The sequence below is a fragment of the Vulpes lagopus genome, chromosome 16, assembly GCF_018345385.1.
Source record: "Vulpes lagopus strain Blue_001 chromosome 16, ASM1834538v1, whole genome shotgun sequence".
Taxonomy (NCBI): Eukaryota; Metazoa; Chordata; class Mammalia; order Carnivora; family Canidae; genus Vulpes; species Vulpes lagopus.
The window spans coordinates 53,716,562-53,729,600 of NC_054839.1; the positions used below are offsets into that span (position 1 = coordinate 53,716,562).

The 13,039-nt window shown below is 37.1% G+C and overlaps 1 protein-coding gene across 1 annotated transcript; it reads right to left on the bottom strand.

Annotated features, from left to right (window-relative positions):
• Positions 1 to 10,762: 10,762 nt before the first annotated feature.
• On the bottom strand, positions 10,763 to 11,284 carry LOC121477114 (60S ribosomal protein L21-like). The gene has a single exon (XM_041731336.1). It carries the CDS (start codon positions 11,277 to 11,279, stop codon positions 10,797 to 10,799), a length of 483 nt encoding a protein of 160 aa, XP_041587270.1. The 5' UTR covers positions 11,280 to 11,284; the 3' UTR covers positions 10,763 to 10,796.
• Between the last annotated feature and the right edge of the window lie 1,755 nt (positions 11,285 to 13,039).

A 13,039-nucleotide genomic window follows, 5' to 3' on the forward strand; every position in this document is an offset into this window, starting at 1 on the left:
TCTTTCACATTGAACATATCTTTATGTGACATGCTCAGTACTAGATGAAGTACTTTATATCCTTCAATACACTCAAAGTTAGGAATTACATGCAATTTTTATATCTGTTAAAAATGAAACATGGGGAACCCCAGAGAAGTTAAATTACTTATCCATGGTCCCATACACTTCAAGAAATTTGCATTTCTGAAAATAAATATGGCAAGATAATATTTTTGTAAGTTTTAGTCATGTTCAATCTCCTTCCCACATCAACTTTCTCCATCCTTGGAATTTCTTCCTATGTTCCACAAGTGTCTCCCCCAACTTAAGTGAGACACTATGAATTACTTACGGCCTTAGGAATACAATAGCAGAGAAGAGAAGAATGGAGTCAAATATTTTACTCATATTTGACAAGCTGAAATGCAGGTACAAGAAGGTACAAATTTGGAAAAAATGGGATCTTTGGTGCCCCCATGTCACTCAGTCCAGGAAACAAATTCACGCCCAGCAAGATGGAGAGAGAAGAGATCTCATAAACAGGAATAGAGGACCACTGAGAAGCTACTCAGATTTACCACCTAGGAGCTTATGGTGGCAGAGCCAGTGCTCAGAGCACAGCAGTCTGGGTGTGACCCATCAATTGACAAGCACCAGTGAAGTTCATTTGGCCTTTATACAGTTCCATTCAACATATCTGTTATGGAAAGTCACCTCCCCACCACGTTCAATGGCTTCGGTCACTCACAGGAGTAATCACAAGCATATGGAACAGAAGATGGGACTCTGACATCTGGAGGGATGGGGCGATGGAGTAAGGAGAGTCCATAGGACTGAGTCGAAGTATTTTGTGGACTCCTATGGGATTCCCTGACTCTTCTCACCACCACCCCTTTTCACTAGGGCAGTAAGCAATGAACCAATTAGACCAAGAATGCATCCAATGGTCCCACTGCACATCATGAGCTATGGAGGAGCCTGACTCAACATGGTTCTTCTACTAAGAATCCATCATGAAAAGTGATGCTGATTTGTAGTCACTGTCTTCTATTTCTCCAAAGTACTCAGAGATTTTTCTATTCAATCTGTCATTTAATCATACACCATTCTGTAGAGGTTCCTTTGGTCATCCCTGCAGATATTTCTCTTCTACCTCATTCTTCTCTAACAAATGATTCATTAGCAAACCAGTTGCCATCACAGAGCAAAGCATATATTTAGCCTCACTTCTATTTACTCTATCAATGATAAAGGTCCCATCCATTTAAGCCAGTGCTAGACCTAGCAACAATTTAAGAGCTGGAAAGGGCAAAGCACCAATTACAGTACATAAGACTGGGTGAGGACGAAATAGCAAGTTTGACCTTTTAGATTTAAGCTAACACATAGGTCACCAGGGTCCATTTAGTCAAAGACATTTTCCAAACCACATCAAGAAATTAACAATACATCCTACTATCAGAAAATTCTGTTATCTTTTCAATCTGCAGAACCATACTCAAGTCACATATACATTTATTTCTAAAATGTTTTAAAAAATGTCATTTGATGATGACATTTGAGAAACTCCAAAAGAAAGGGAAATGGCATAATATTCTACAAAAGAAAAACACTAAGCCACCAAGCTGCAAGTAGCTCTCCATTTGGTTAATGTGGCATGGTGTTTACAACATATTCTTTTCTACACCACCATCTCACAAATATTTTGGTCAAATTTCTATAGTATATTGTATGTTTAGCCCCAAACAAGCATCACAGAGAACAAACTGTGAGTCATTGTCCTTCAGAAGCAACCAGTTCTCTTTCTAATGCCTATCCAAGGGGAATTTGCCCTGTTACAGTCATGTCTTCTCATTAGATATTGCTGGTGCAGGATGCTTGGGTGGCTCAGTCTATTAAGCATTTGTCTTTGGCTTAGGTCATAAGCCCAGAGATCCAGCCCCACATTGGGCTCCCTGCTCAGTGGTGAGCCTGCTTCTCCCTTTCTCTCTGTGTGCATACTTTCTCTCTCTCTCAAATAAATAAATAAATAAATAAATAAATTTTAAAAAGATATTCCTGGAGCATTGGATCATTTCAGCTCAAAGGCAAATCCACTAAAGTGGCCCATCTCTGCCCTTTGAGATGGAACAGTTTACAACATACCAGAATTACTAAAGTCTGAGTTGATCTGTGGGAATGCCATTGAGCAGAAATCAGAAGCAGTGCACAGAAGAGTTAGTCTTCACATTAGTACTCTGCCATTCTTACCAGGAGAAAGGTCCTACTACTTCTTTTAAAAGTCCTCCTAGCTAGTGTTTAAGACCCTTCCAAAGGGTAAATCATCCTTGCAAGTATTATTATTTAGTATTTACTAGGTGTCATACCATTTGAGATCATGACCTTTCCGGACATGCACATATTTGACCCAAGTATTCCAAATATATTTAGTCATAACCAATTTTCTTCTAGAGTTGGAAATACCACGGGGGAAGCGTGTACTTGACCTGAACTCTTGAGAGTCAACTCTTTTTAAGTCAGAATAAAACCAAGTGGAAACCCTGTCATCAGAGAAGCATTTGCAAAAGGAAGACCAAGTCAGAACATGAGCAGCAGATGGGGCTTGAGAGCCAAGAATGAAAAACCCAGGAATGCTTCCAAACTCTGTAAATCATTATTGACTTAGCTTCATGCCGTCTTAATGACTTTTACTACCTCTTGGTTCCAATTCGAAGTGCATATTAAAGCAAGCAACATTGCAAAGACCAGAGGGGCTAGAATAGTAAACTACCCGTGGCTTAGTAATCGTTATGCATTAATTATTCAGGAGCTGGAGCTACTCTTTGCAAACATTAAAACCAGTGACAGCAAAGAAATATGCCTTCCGTTTGGAGGATGGGAAGGAGTAGTACTATTTGGGGTTGATGCTGGCACGATATTTAGCAGACCATGACAGGTTTAGTAGATAAATAATGTGATGTAGTATCATGCAAACTGTTAGCAATGTATTGGAAGGCTCAAGTATTCCCTGTAGGGCATTTACATTGGATTTGCTATGATTGCAATATCTGCACAGTGATGCATTACGTGTTTTATTCTCTTTATTATATGTTTTCATTACTTTGTGTGTTAGAATGCAATAAAGAAAGCTGAAGCAATAAAGGCTGATTGATAATAATAATTCTGCAAAGATGCAACTTCCTTTCTAAAGCAGTTCCAGAGTCAGAAGAACCAATGGCATCCAATCATCTGTTCCTTTGTTAAGATTTTATCCTCCTTTCTGATAAGGGAATGGTAATTGGTTTGGAAACAGCTTCTGGTGACAGCTGGCTCTATACGGTAAAGTAGGAGGAAGGTAGGGGAGGATGTGTTCCATTTAGAATGCTGAATCCTTCATGTGGTTCAGTTCTCTGCTTCTCCCTTTGCTTTCATATTCTGCAATTATATATCAGATGTCCTCTTTTAAAGAAAAATAAATTGCCCAGATCAGTACTACTTGGGCCCTCTCACTCTGACAGCCTATCCTACATTTTAGTTTGTTTAAGCTTCTTCCCAAGGGGGTTTCTTTAGTAGCTCTCAAACTGGGCCCGTTGGAATCCAAAACTTACCACACATGTGCCATGGGTTGGGAGGAGAAGAGTCCCAATCTAAGTTTAAAGGAGCTTCAGAGATTCAGACATGGCTGAGCATGTGATGAACTATGAGGAGTAGATGTTTCACAGAGGTTGTAAGGTATATGGTTTATTTGTGGGCACCCAGGGGAAGTGGATGGAAATACAGGCAAGTATTTGTTTGCCTGGGATGTTGAAGAGAGGAGTGCTGCATGCCCAAATTAAGTGAAATAGTTCCACAAGGGACTTTGGGGACCCAGGGAAGTAGCAGTGTTGCTTAAATAGAAAAAAATACAACACAGTCAGAGCGAACAGCATCCTCCCCACTTGTACGTCTAGCTCTGAGTGGCTCCATCCCCATTAGGATGCCTGGGAACACAGCACCACTCTCAGCTCCCTGAGGATTTGCAGCTAGAGCACCTAGTCCTGGTCATGCGGATCAGCATCTGCAGGGGGGCCGTCAGTCTTGGAGTCATGGAGAAGCATAGACAAAATGACTCCAAAAGCAACACACATCAGCAAGCAGTACAGTACAGCACAGAGGAGAAGCGGGACTCAGAGCACCTGTGAGGCACCTTCCGAGACCTCCCAGAAATACTGGGAGAGAATTTTGCAGGGAATTGAGGTTTTGTATTATGTAGGTACAGGCATGAGTCGGTGAAATTTGGGTTATAAACATTAAGTGGCTTTATTTGTACCCACAAACAAATGAGGCTTTGGGGAAACTAGGTTATATGTGAAGTAAAGAGAACATTACATTTGTGATTGCAAAGGGCAGGCAGTCACTCTCAGTGACTGTAAACAGCTCCTAGTTAAACACATGAATGGAACAAAGAAATAGTATATTTGGGTCAGACCAGTGAGCTCTCACATGTGGGAGAGTCACTGCAGAGGATAACAGAAATGGTAGGGACGCCTAGGGGTCACACGAAATGCAGGGCAGTACTCGTAAGGCATTGGTCACATAAGAATCAATGAGAAAGCCTGTTAAAGTGCAGACTGCAGGACCCACTCCCCAGAGGTCTTGATTCAGTCAGTTCAGATATTCTACAAGCCTTCCCCCAACGTAATCTGTATAGAAGTGGTCTCCAAACCACTCCCAGAGAAACAGCATCCTAGAGGATCAAGGCCATCCAGCTCTGCAGTGTCAGATCAGAGGCCAGAATTTTGTTAAGGGTCAGAAGAGAGAGGCCTGTGTAATACAGAGAACACAGTGAGGAAGACTGTACGGATACTGTGACCAGACACAGGGTCAGGTAAATAGGAAGCCAAGAGAAGCACAGAGAAGAATGAGTGTGGGACAGGGCCATGGACAAATGGGGTTGTAGGTCACAACCTTTACATGGTTGGTGTCCATGGAGATCTTGTCAGAAGGTCTCATGTTGGGTTGGACAGTGATGGAAAACCCTCAAGAGATAAACCATATCTGATCACTTATTTCAAGTATTTTTGTAGTCATTGTACGTGGTAGGCATATTTTTTGGATGCCAAATTTCTTTCTTTTTTTTTTTTAAGATTTTATTCATGTATTTGAATGAGAGAGAGAGAGAGAGAGCATAAGCAGAGGCAGTGGGAGAAGCAGGTCCTCACTGAGCAAGGAGCCCGACATGGGGCTTGATCCCAGGACCCTATAGGATCATGACCAGAGCCAAAGGCAGATACTTAACTGACTGAGCCATGCAGGCACCCCCCAAATTGATTTCTTAAATATATTTCTCTTAACCGGTGGAATTGTCTGCTATTGAGTTATAGGTGTTAGTTTGCAGGTCAAGTCTCTGAGAAACTATTTCTTCATAGATATTATTCCTCAAAAGTTACCTTGTGAGGCAGCCTTGTACGACAAAAAGAGCATGTGCTTTGGAGGCAGAAAGACTGGAATTCTAATTCAGACTCTACTCACAAAATGGGTGACACGGAGCAAGTTATTCAATTTCTCGGGGCATCAGTTGTCTATTCTATAAAATAGAGATGAATGTACCTAGTCTAAAAGTATTTTGTGTGGATTAAATTAAATATGCAAAAGTAAAATATAGTTGTGAGGCATCCCTCACAGTGCTTGGGATTTAACAGGCACTGAATAAATGGCAACTGTTAGCTAGTATTACCAGACTAGTCTATAGCCTTGAATAGCCCATCTTTCTAAAGTTGAGGTTAACAGATTATTACACTTTTCCAAATTATAAGTAAAACCTGAACTATTTTTTATAATACCTCAGCACAAACATGCATTTATATTTCTAACCATTATATTAAAATAGAAATGTATGACTAATACTAGTTTTACAGAAATATCAGCACTTAGAGAAGGTTATTTTTCTTTTTCCCATGCTTAACCTAATCCTAGGTTTCTTAGATGTAAGCAGAATGTGTTCTATTGGTAATCTTTGATTTGCTTATCCCTATTTTCTGTGCATCCCTCAGATACAGATGGTCACTCGAGCAGGGTGGGCTCAGACAGCGCACCATGGGATCACAGAAATCCCCCCTAGTCTCCTTGCTGTCATTTCTTAGTACTAGCCTCTTTTACATGCTCCATTATTTACTTAAGTCTAAGGTATACTGCCAGCAAGTGTATTTTTCTGCCCCAGAGCTAACAAGGAGCAAGGTGAGAAGTTACAAGAACAACGGTAGTAAACTTGCAGAACGAAGTTAATCCCTGCGCAGCTACTCTCTGTGGGCTTTCCCTGAATGGCAATGTGCTATAGTGCTATAGTTTATGGATTACTAGACTGTGATTGGTAAAGCCCATAAAATGATGAATTTATAGTATGCTTTGGGATCACAGAGGAGGGAGAGAACAACTATGGAAGGCAGGTACAGTATGGCTTCAAAGACCAAAGATATTTTTTTTTTTTTTAAAGACCAAAGATATTTAATATGGGTCTTGAGATTATAATGGTAAAGTATTTCAGGCAGTGTGAATAGCATGTACAAAGAAAAGAACAAATACCCTGTTGTGATCAAAACTGTGTGTGTGTGTGTGTGTGTGTGTGTGTGTGTGTGTGTGTGTAGAGATGGTGATAAAGGATTAGAGGTGAGATCAGAATGGCAGGTTGTGACTGGACTGGGAATAGCTTTTAACCCAAGTGACAGAGGCAGTACCTTTATCCATAACTTTCAAATGGCTTTAAAAAATTATTTCAATAGCAATATTTGTATAAATTGTACAGAATAAGAATAGACATGAGGGATCAGTTAAAAGTCTACTATCATAACTTTTAACTATTGGTACATCTCATAGACCACCTGCACTTCCTATATTAATACAACGTAGAGGTGATCCTACAGCAGAAGGAAAGGGGCATCAACAATCAGCATCCTGTTTTGGTGACTTAGAATATCAGTGAATCAAAGTGAAATTCAGCCTTTGTTAATGTTCAAACAAATTTAAGATCTAGAACTAGATTTTGTTCATGTAAAAGGCTTTTTCTTTTAGAATAAGTATATTTCCTTTGAAAATGAATTTTGCAGCATACTCTCAAAAATATCAGTGACCTCAGCCTGCAAAACAGGGATTCTGAAGCCAGCTTCAACATAATTCCCACAGTATGTTCAAGCTACTTAGAGCTCTTATCAGAACTCCACATCACTGTGAAGGGGCTGCAATTTGGACAAGGGGATCTGGCACTGGGTCTAGAAAGCTGCTGCTGTGATCTAATATGAAAAAACAATTATCTTGAGATTTCATAGAATCCATAAAGAAAATCAGTCTGTTTCCATTTACAGATTCATTAATCCCCCCTAAACAGTTCCAATCCCTTCCCTGCCCCTTAATCACATGATCTCTATTACTTTAGACAATTAATGATCAAAGTTTTATTTAACCAAACCATTGTTTCCTCTCAAATCCTAATCTTATTGCCAAAACTAGCTTCAGGACCCTAAGAAGATTCTCAAGAAATTTTTGCCAAGCAAATTATTGAACAATAAAACAGAATAATTTAACAGAGAGAAATTCTGTGCTTTGATCATTCTGAATCATTAAAATAGACTTGGGGTTAGGTCTTCTCATTGTCAGAATTGTTCAACAATAATCTTCATTCTCTTCAGTTACCAAAAGAGCTGACAAAAATCACCATTCATTTCTGTTCCAAAGTATGGTTTTATAAAATTTTCATTTTATCATAGATAAAAGATCATGACTAATAAACAAAATGACCCTGTGTTTAAAAATCACTTTTATTGCAGCAAACATCATCACTTTCTAATGAATACATCTCTTCAAAGAACTAAGATACAAAGCAAAACATCATTCACTTTCAAACCTTTATTCAACTTCCTTTAAAAACGATAAAAGTTCTGAGCTCAACACACCCCACCAGCTTCTCCTGGAATTCCTCTTCCCCCTTTGATCTTTACTGCCATCTGTAGTTCCATTGTAGGTAACAGAACCTCTCTATCCTGAAGACAAGATGGAAGCATGAAAAAAATGGTGGACTTGGGGTCCAATTCTAGATCTTGGTTCAAATTTAGTCACATAATAGTCACATAATAGACCTAAAGGCTGACAATTAACCAGTCTGGCTCCATTTCCTCAGATGTAAAATGAAGGTAAAAAAAAAAAAACCTACTTCCTATGAGGCATGTATCTGTGTATGTGTACTAAATTGTATTCAATAGACACTTTGATAATTTCCAGTTACCTAAAAGGAAAAAGCTTAAAGTTCTTACTGCACAAAAGAAATTTGGCCAACAAAACTCACAAAAGATGGATGAAGTGGATCAAAATATACACAAGTGGACTCAATTGCCCATCTAAAAGACAAAGAATGTGAACCTATATATTCTTTAAGGCACATCTAAAATGAAATTTACAAAAGGGACATCTGAAAATAAACTGCAGAAAGATTAAAATATAGAAAAAGTATGTATTAATCAAAAGAAATCTATAGCTATAATAATATCAGACAAAAAATAATCTTTAAGGGGAAAAAATTTAAGGTGGAGAGGGCTTCTACATATTAATAAAAATTTAGTTCTCCAGAAAGATGTAAAAATACTAAATCCGTATACATGAAATACATGCATGTACATTCAAATACATGTACCTTCAAATACATACAACAAAAATTATAGAATGAAAAGGAGAAATTGACAAATCAACCATCATCATAGTTATAGGTTTTAACACACCTCTGTCAGTAATTTAAAGATCAAGTAAGCAAAGAATCAGAAAGTACATAGGATGTTCAAATAACACAATTAATAGTCAATATATTAATGTATATTTATAGAATATAGAGAATAAACATTCTATTCAAGTATACATGGACTATCTTTAAAAACTGACCACAGAGGAAAGTCTCAATAAATTTCAAAGAGCCCTATCATAATCTGCATTCTCTGATCTCAATAATATTAAATTAGAAATCAGAGAGAGGAGGATTTCTTCAAGTCCATGTATTTAGGAAGTTAAAAATACACTTCTTAGTAATTCATGGCTTGATGGAGAAATCATATAAAAAATTTGAAACAATAACAAAAACATCATATAGCAAAATTTGAGGAATGCAGTTAAAAGGGTAATTAAGAACAACAAAAAAAGGTAATTAACGTTAAAACAAATAATCCTAAAATTTGTAGGGAACCACAGAAGATCTCAAATAGTCAAAGTGATCTTGAAAAAAGAAATACAAAACTGGCAGTATTGCAATCTCAGATTCCAAGATATACTACAAAGCTGTAGTGATCAAAACAGTAGGGTACTGGCACAGAAATAGACATGCAGATCAACAGAACAGAATAGAGATCCCAGAAGTAAACCCAAAATTATATAATCAATTAATCTTCAACAAAGGATGCATAAACATGCAGTGGGAAAAAGTCTCTTCAACAAATGATGTTGGGAAAACTGGACAACTACTTGCAAAACAATGAAACTGGACACCATACACAAAAATAAACTCAAAATGGATTAAGGACCTAAATGTGAGATTTGAAACCATAAAAATCCTAGAAGAGAACACAGGCAGTAATTTCTTGGACATTGGCCATAGCAACATTGTTCTAAATATGCCTCTTGAGGCAAGGGAAACAAAACCAAAAATAAACTACTGGGACTATACCAAATTTTTTTAAAAGCTTCTACAGAACAAAGGAAACCATCAACAAAACAGAAAGCCCATTGAATTTGCAAATGACATATTCGATAGAGTTACTATAAAAAATCTATAAAGGGCTTATCCAATTCAACAGCAAAAACCAAATACTCCAATATAAAATAGGCAGAAGATATGAACAGACGTCTCCAAAGAAGACAACCAGGTGGCCAACACACACATGAAAAGATGCTCAACATCACTGATCATCAGGGAAATGCAAATCAAAACCACAATGTGACATCACCTCACACCTGTCAGAATGGCTAAAATCAAAAACACAAGAAACAAATGTTGGCAGGGATGTGGATAAGAAGGAATCCTCATGAACTTTTCATGGGAATGCAAGTTGGTGCAGCCACAATGGAAACCGTATAGAGGTTCCTCCAAAAAATCAAAAATAGAAAAGAACATTTAAATTTAATTACCATATGATCCAGTAATTCTGCTAACGGATATTTACCCAAAGAATACAAAAACACTAATTTGAAAAGATACATGTCCCTGTGTGTTTATAGCAGCATTATTTATAATAGCCAAATTACGGAAGCAGCCCAAGTGTCCACTGACAGATGAAAGGATAAATAAGATGTGAGATGCACACACACACACATACACACACTGGAATATTACTTAGCCAATAAAAGAATGAAATCTTGTCATTTGCAACACCATGGATGGAGCTAGAGAGTATAATGCTAAGTGAAATAAGTCACTCAGAGAAAGACAAATACCATATGATTTCACTCGTATGTGGACTTTAAGAAACAAAACAAGCAAACAAAGAAAAAGACAAAAATACATACTCTTAACAATAGAGAACAAACTGCTGGTTGCCAGAGAAGAGGTGGGTGGGGGAATGGGTGAAATAGATGATGGGGATTGAATGATGAGCAGAGTAATGTATAGAATTGTTGAATCACTATACTGTATAACTGAAACTAATATAATACTTTGTGTTAACTACACTGGAATTAAACAAACAAAAACGAGAAAAAAAGTGAAAAAAAGGTAATTGAAATAACACTTGTAGCCATGAATGGTTTTTTTGTTTTTGTTTTTGTTTTTTTGTTTTGTTTTGTTTTGTTTTTTACAATCCTGAGGTCTTTTATTTTCTTTACAGTTATCATGCCATGAATTCATAAGGAATGGGCTCCAGCAGTTCAGGCTCCTTTCCATTGGTCCTCACAAAGTGTGCTTCTCTGGGTGGGGCAGGCTGGTGCTTCAGTTGGACCCAAGTACCTTTCTCTTTGGCTTCCTTCTTTTTCTGATCATTTTCCTTCACACGCTTCAGGAAGCTATCTCGGCTCTTTGAGTGTTTAATATGCGCAATGCGGACATTAATTCTCTTGGCAAGAATCTTGCCCTTAACTTGTTTGTTTACAACAATGCCAACAGCATGCTGAGTAACATTGTAGACCCTTCTGGTTTTGCCATGGTAACATTTGTGGGGCATTCCTTTTTGAACAGTGCCCATTCCCTTGATGTCCACAATACCACCTTTCTTATAGATTTGCATGTATGTGGCCAAAGGAACAACTCCATGTTTTCTAAAAGGCCTAGAGAACATATAGTGGGTACCTCTCCTCTTTCCCTTTGTATTGGTCATTTTGGCGAATTACTGGAAGATGGCAGTTCCAGCCGAAAGGAAGCATAAATGTTTTTATTAGAGAAAAGGGGTAAATATAAATAAAGAGTCCAACCTAAGAAATTTTTTTAAAAAATCAATCTACTAAAAATGAAGAAAATAGGAAAGTTAAACAGTAAAGATAAAATGAAACAGGAATAAAATAGGAAATGAAGATGTTAATAAAGATGATCAATTGAACAAAAATGTTTTTTTAAGATTTTATTTATTTATTCATGAGGTAGAGAGGGGGTGGGGGCAGAAATACAGGCAGAGGGAGAAGCAGGCTCCTTGCAAGGAGCCCAATGTGGGACTCGATCCTGGATGCCGGAATCACCCCCTGAGCTGAAGGCAGATGCTCAAACACTGGGCCATCCAGGTATTCCGACAAAATAATTTTTTTAATGGAGTAGTAAATTTGACCAATTTCAGCAAGATTAACTAAGAAAAAGTAGAAAAGGTATAGTATTAGGAATAAAAGTAGGTCACAATCACAGATTCAGAAAAGGTAAGATTTTTTTAAGATTATAGTTTTTTGTCTATAAATTTGAAAATTTTTGGGGGAAAAATCAAACAAATTCCCTGAGACAGTTAAATTACCAAAACTTAAGAGAAAAATAAAAAACTTGAATATATCCATACTCATTAGAGAAATTGAATTCATTTAACCTTTTTTTCATAAAGGAAACCCCGAAACCAGGCAGTTTTATATGCAAGTTCTACCAAATATTTAATGAGCAACTAATTCCTAAATCAGTTTTTGCCTGTTATGTTTTGTTCAAATTTTCAACTAAAAGTATAAACCTATTCTGTATTGCCTCAGAAAGGAAACTTCCTTTGGAAGTTTTGCCTATCACATGTAAATGCTTATTACATCTTAGAGTTGACTTGTCTATCCTGTCATGTAGGAATCCAATTTTCTATTTTTCCATAGCCACTGCTATTTCTTCCATGCATATTTCCACTTATATGTCTATTTCTGAGCTGTTGCATATTTCATTGATTATCTATTTATCAATATATACATACTACTACCTACTGATGTAATTACCATAGTGTTTAACGTTTATAAGTCCTTTGCCCTCCTCCCCCACCCCAACCAACCTCCAGTCCCCACCATGTGCTTCTTCCAGAGCATCTGAGCATCTGGGCTATTTTTACCTCTATTTTTTCTTATAAATTTTAAAATATACTTGAAAAGTTCTATAAAAGCTCTTGCTGGGATTTGGATTGGAATTTCTTTTAAAAATGTAGATCAATTTGGTGAGGACTAACATCCTTATAATATTGAACCTTCTTATGCTAAAATGTGGTATATAGCCTCAGTTATTTCAGTCTTTAGGGGTTTTCAATAAAATTGTCATAAATTTCTCCTTAATGGTCTTTATTTTCCCTATTCCTACCTATTGTGTTAATTGTATTTTTAAAGGTCAGTGTCTGGTGTTTAGAAAAGTAGTCGACTTTTATATATTGAGCTTCATCCAGAAACCTTGTTGAACTCTTACTAATTCTAATATTTGTCTCTACATTTTATGGGTTTTTCTATGATAATTTCAACCACAAATAACAAAAATTTTGTTCCCACTTTTACAATCTTTACAACTATTATTTCATTTTTCTTAGGAGTACTATTTCTGAAATTTTTACTGCAACATTGCACCTAAATGGTCATAGTGACTGTCCTTGTCCTGCTACTCTCTTTTAAAGGGAAGGTTTTCTGCTTAACATTGAATTTACTGTTC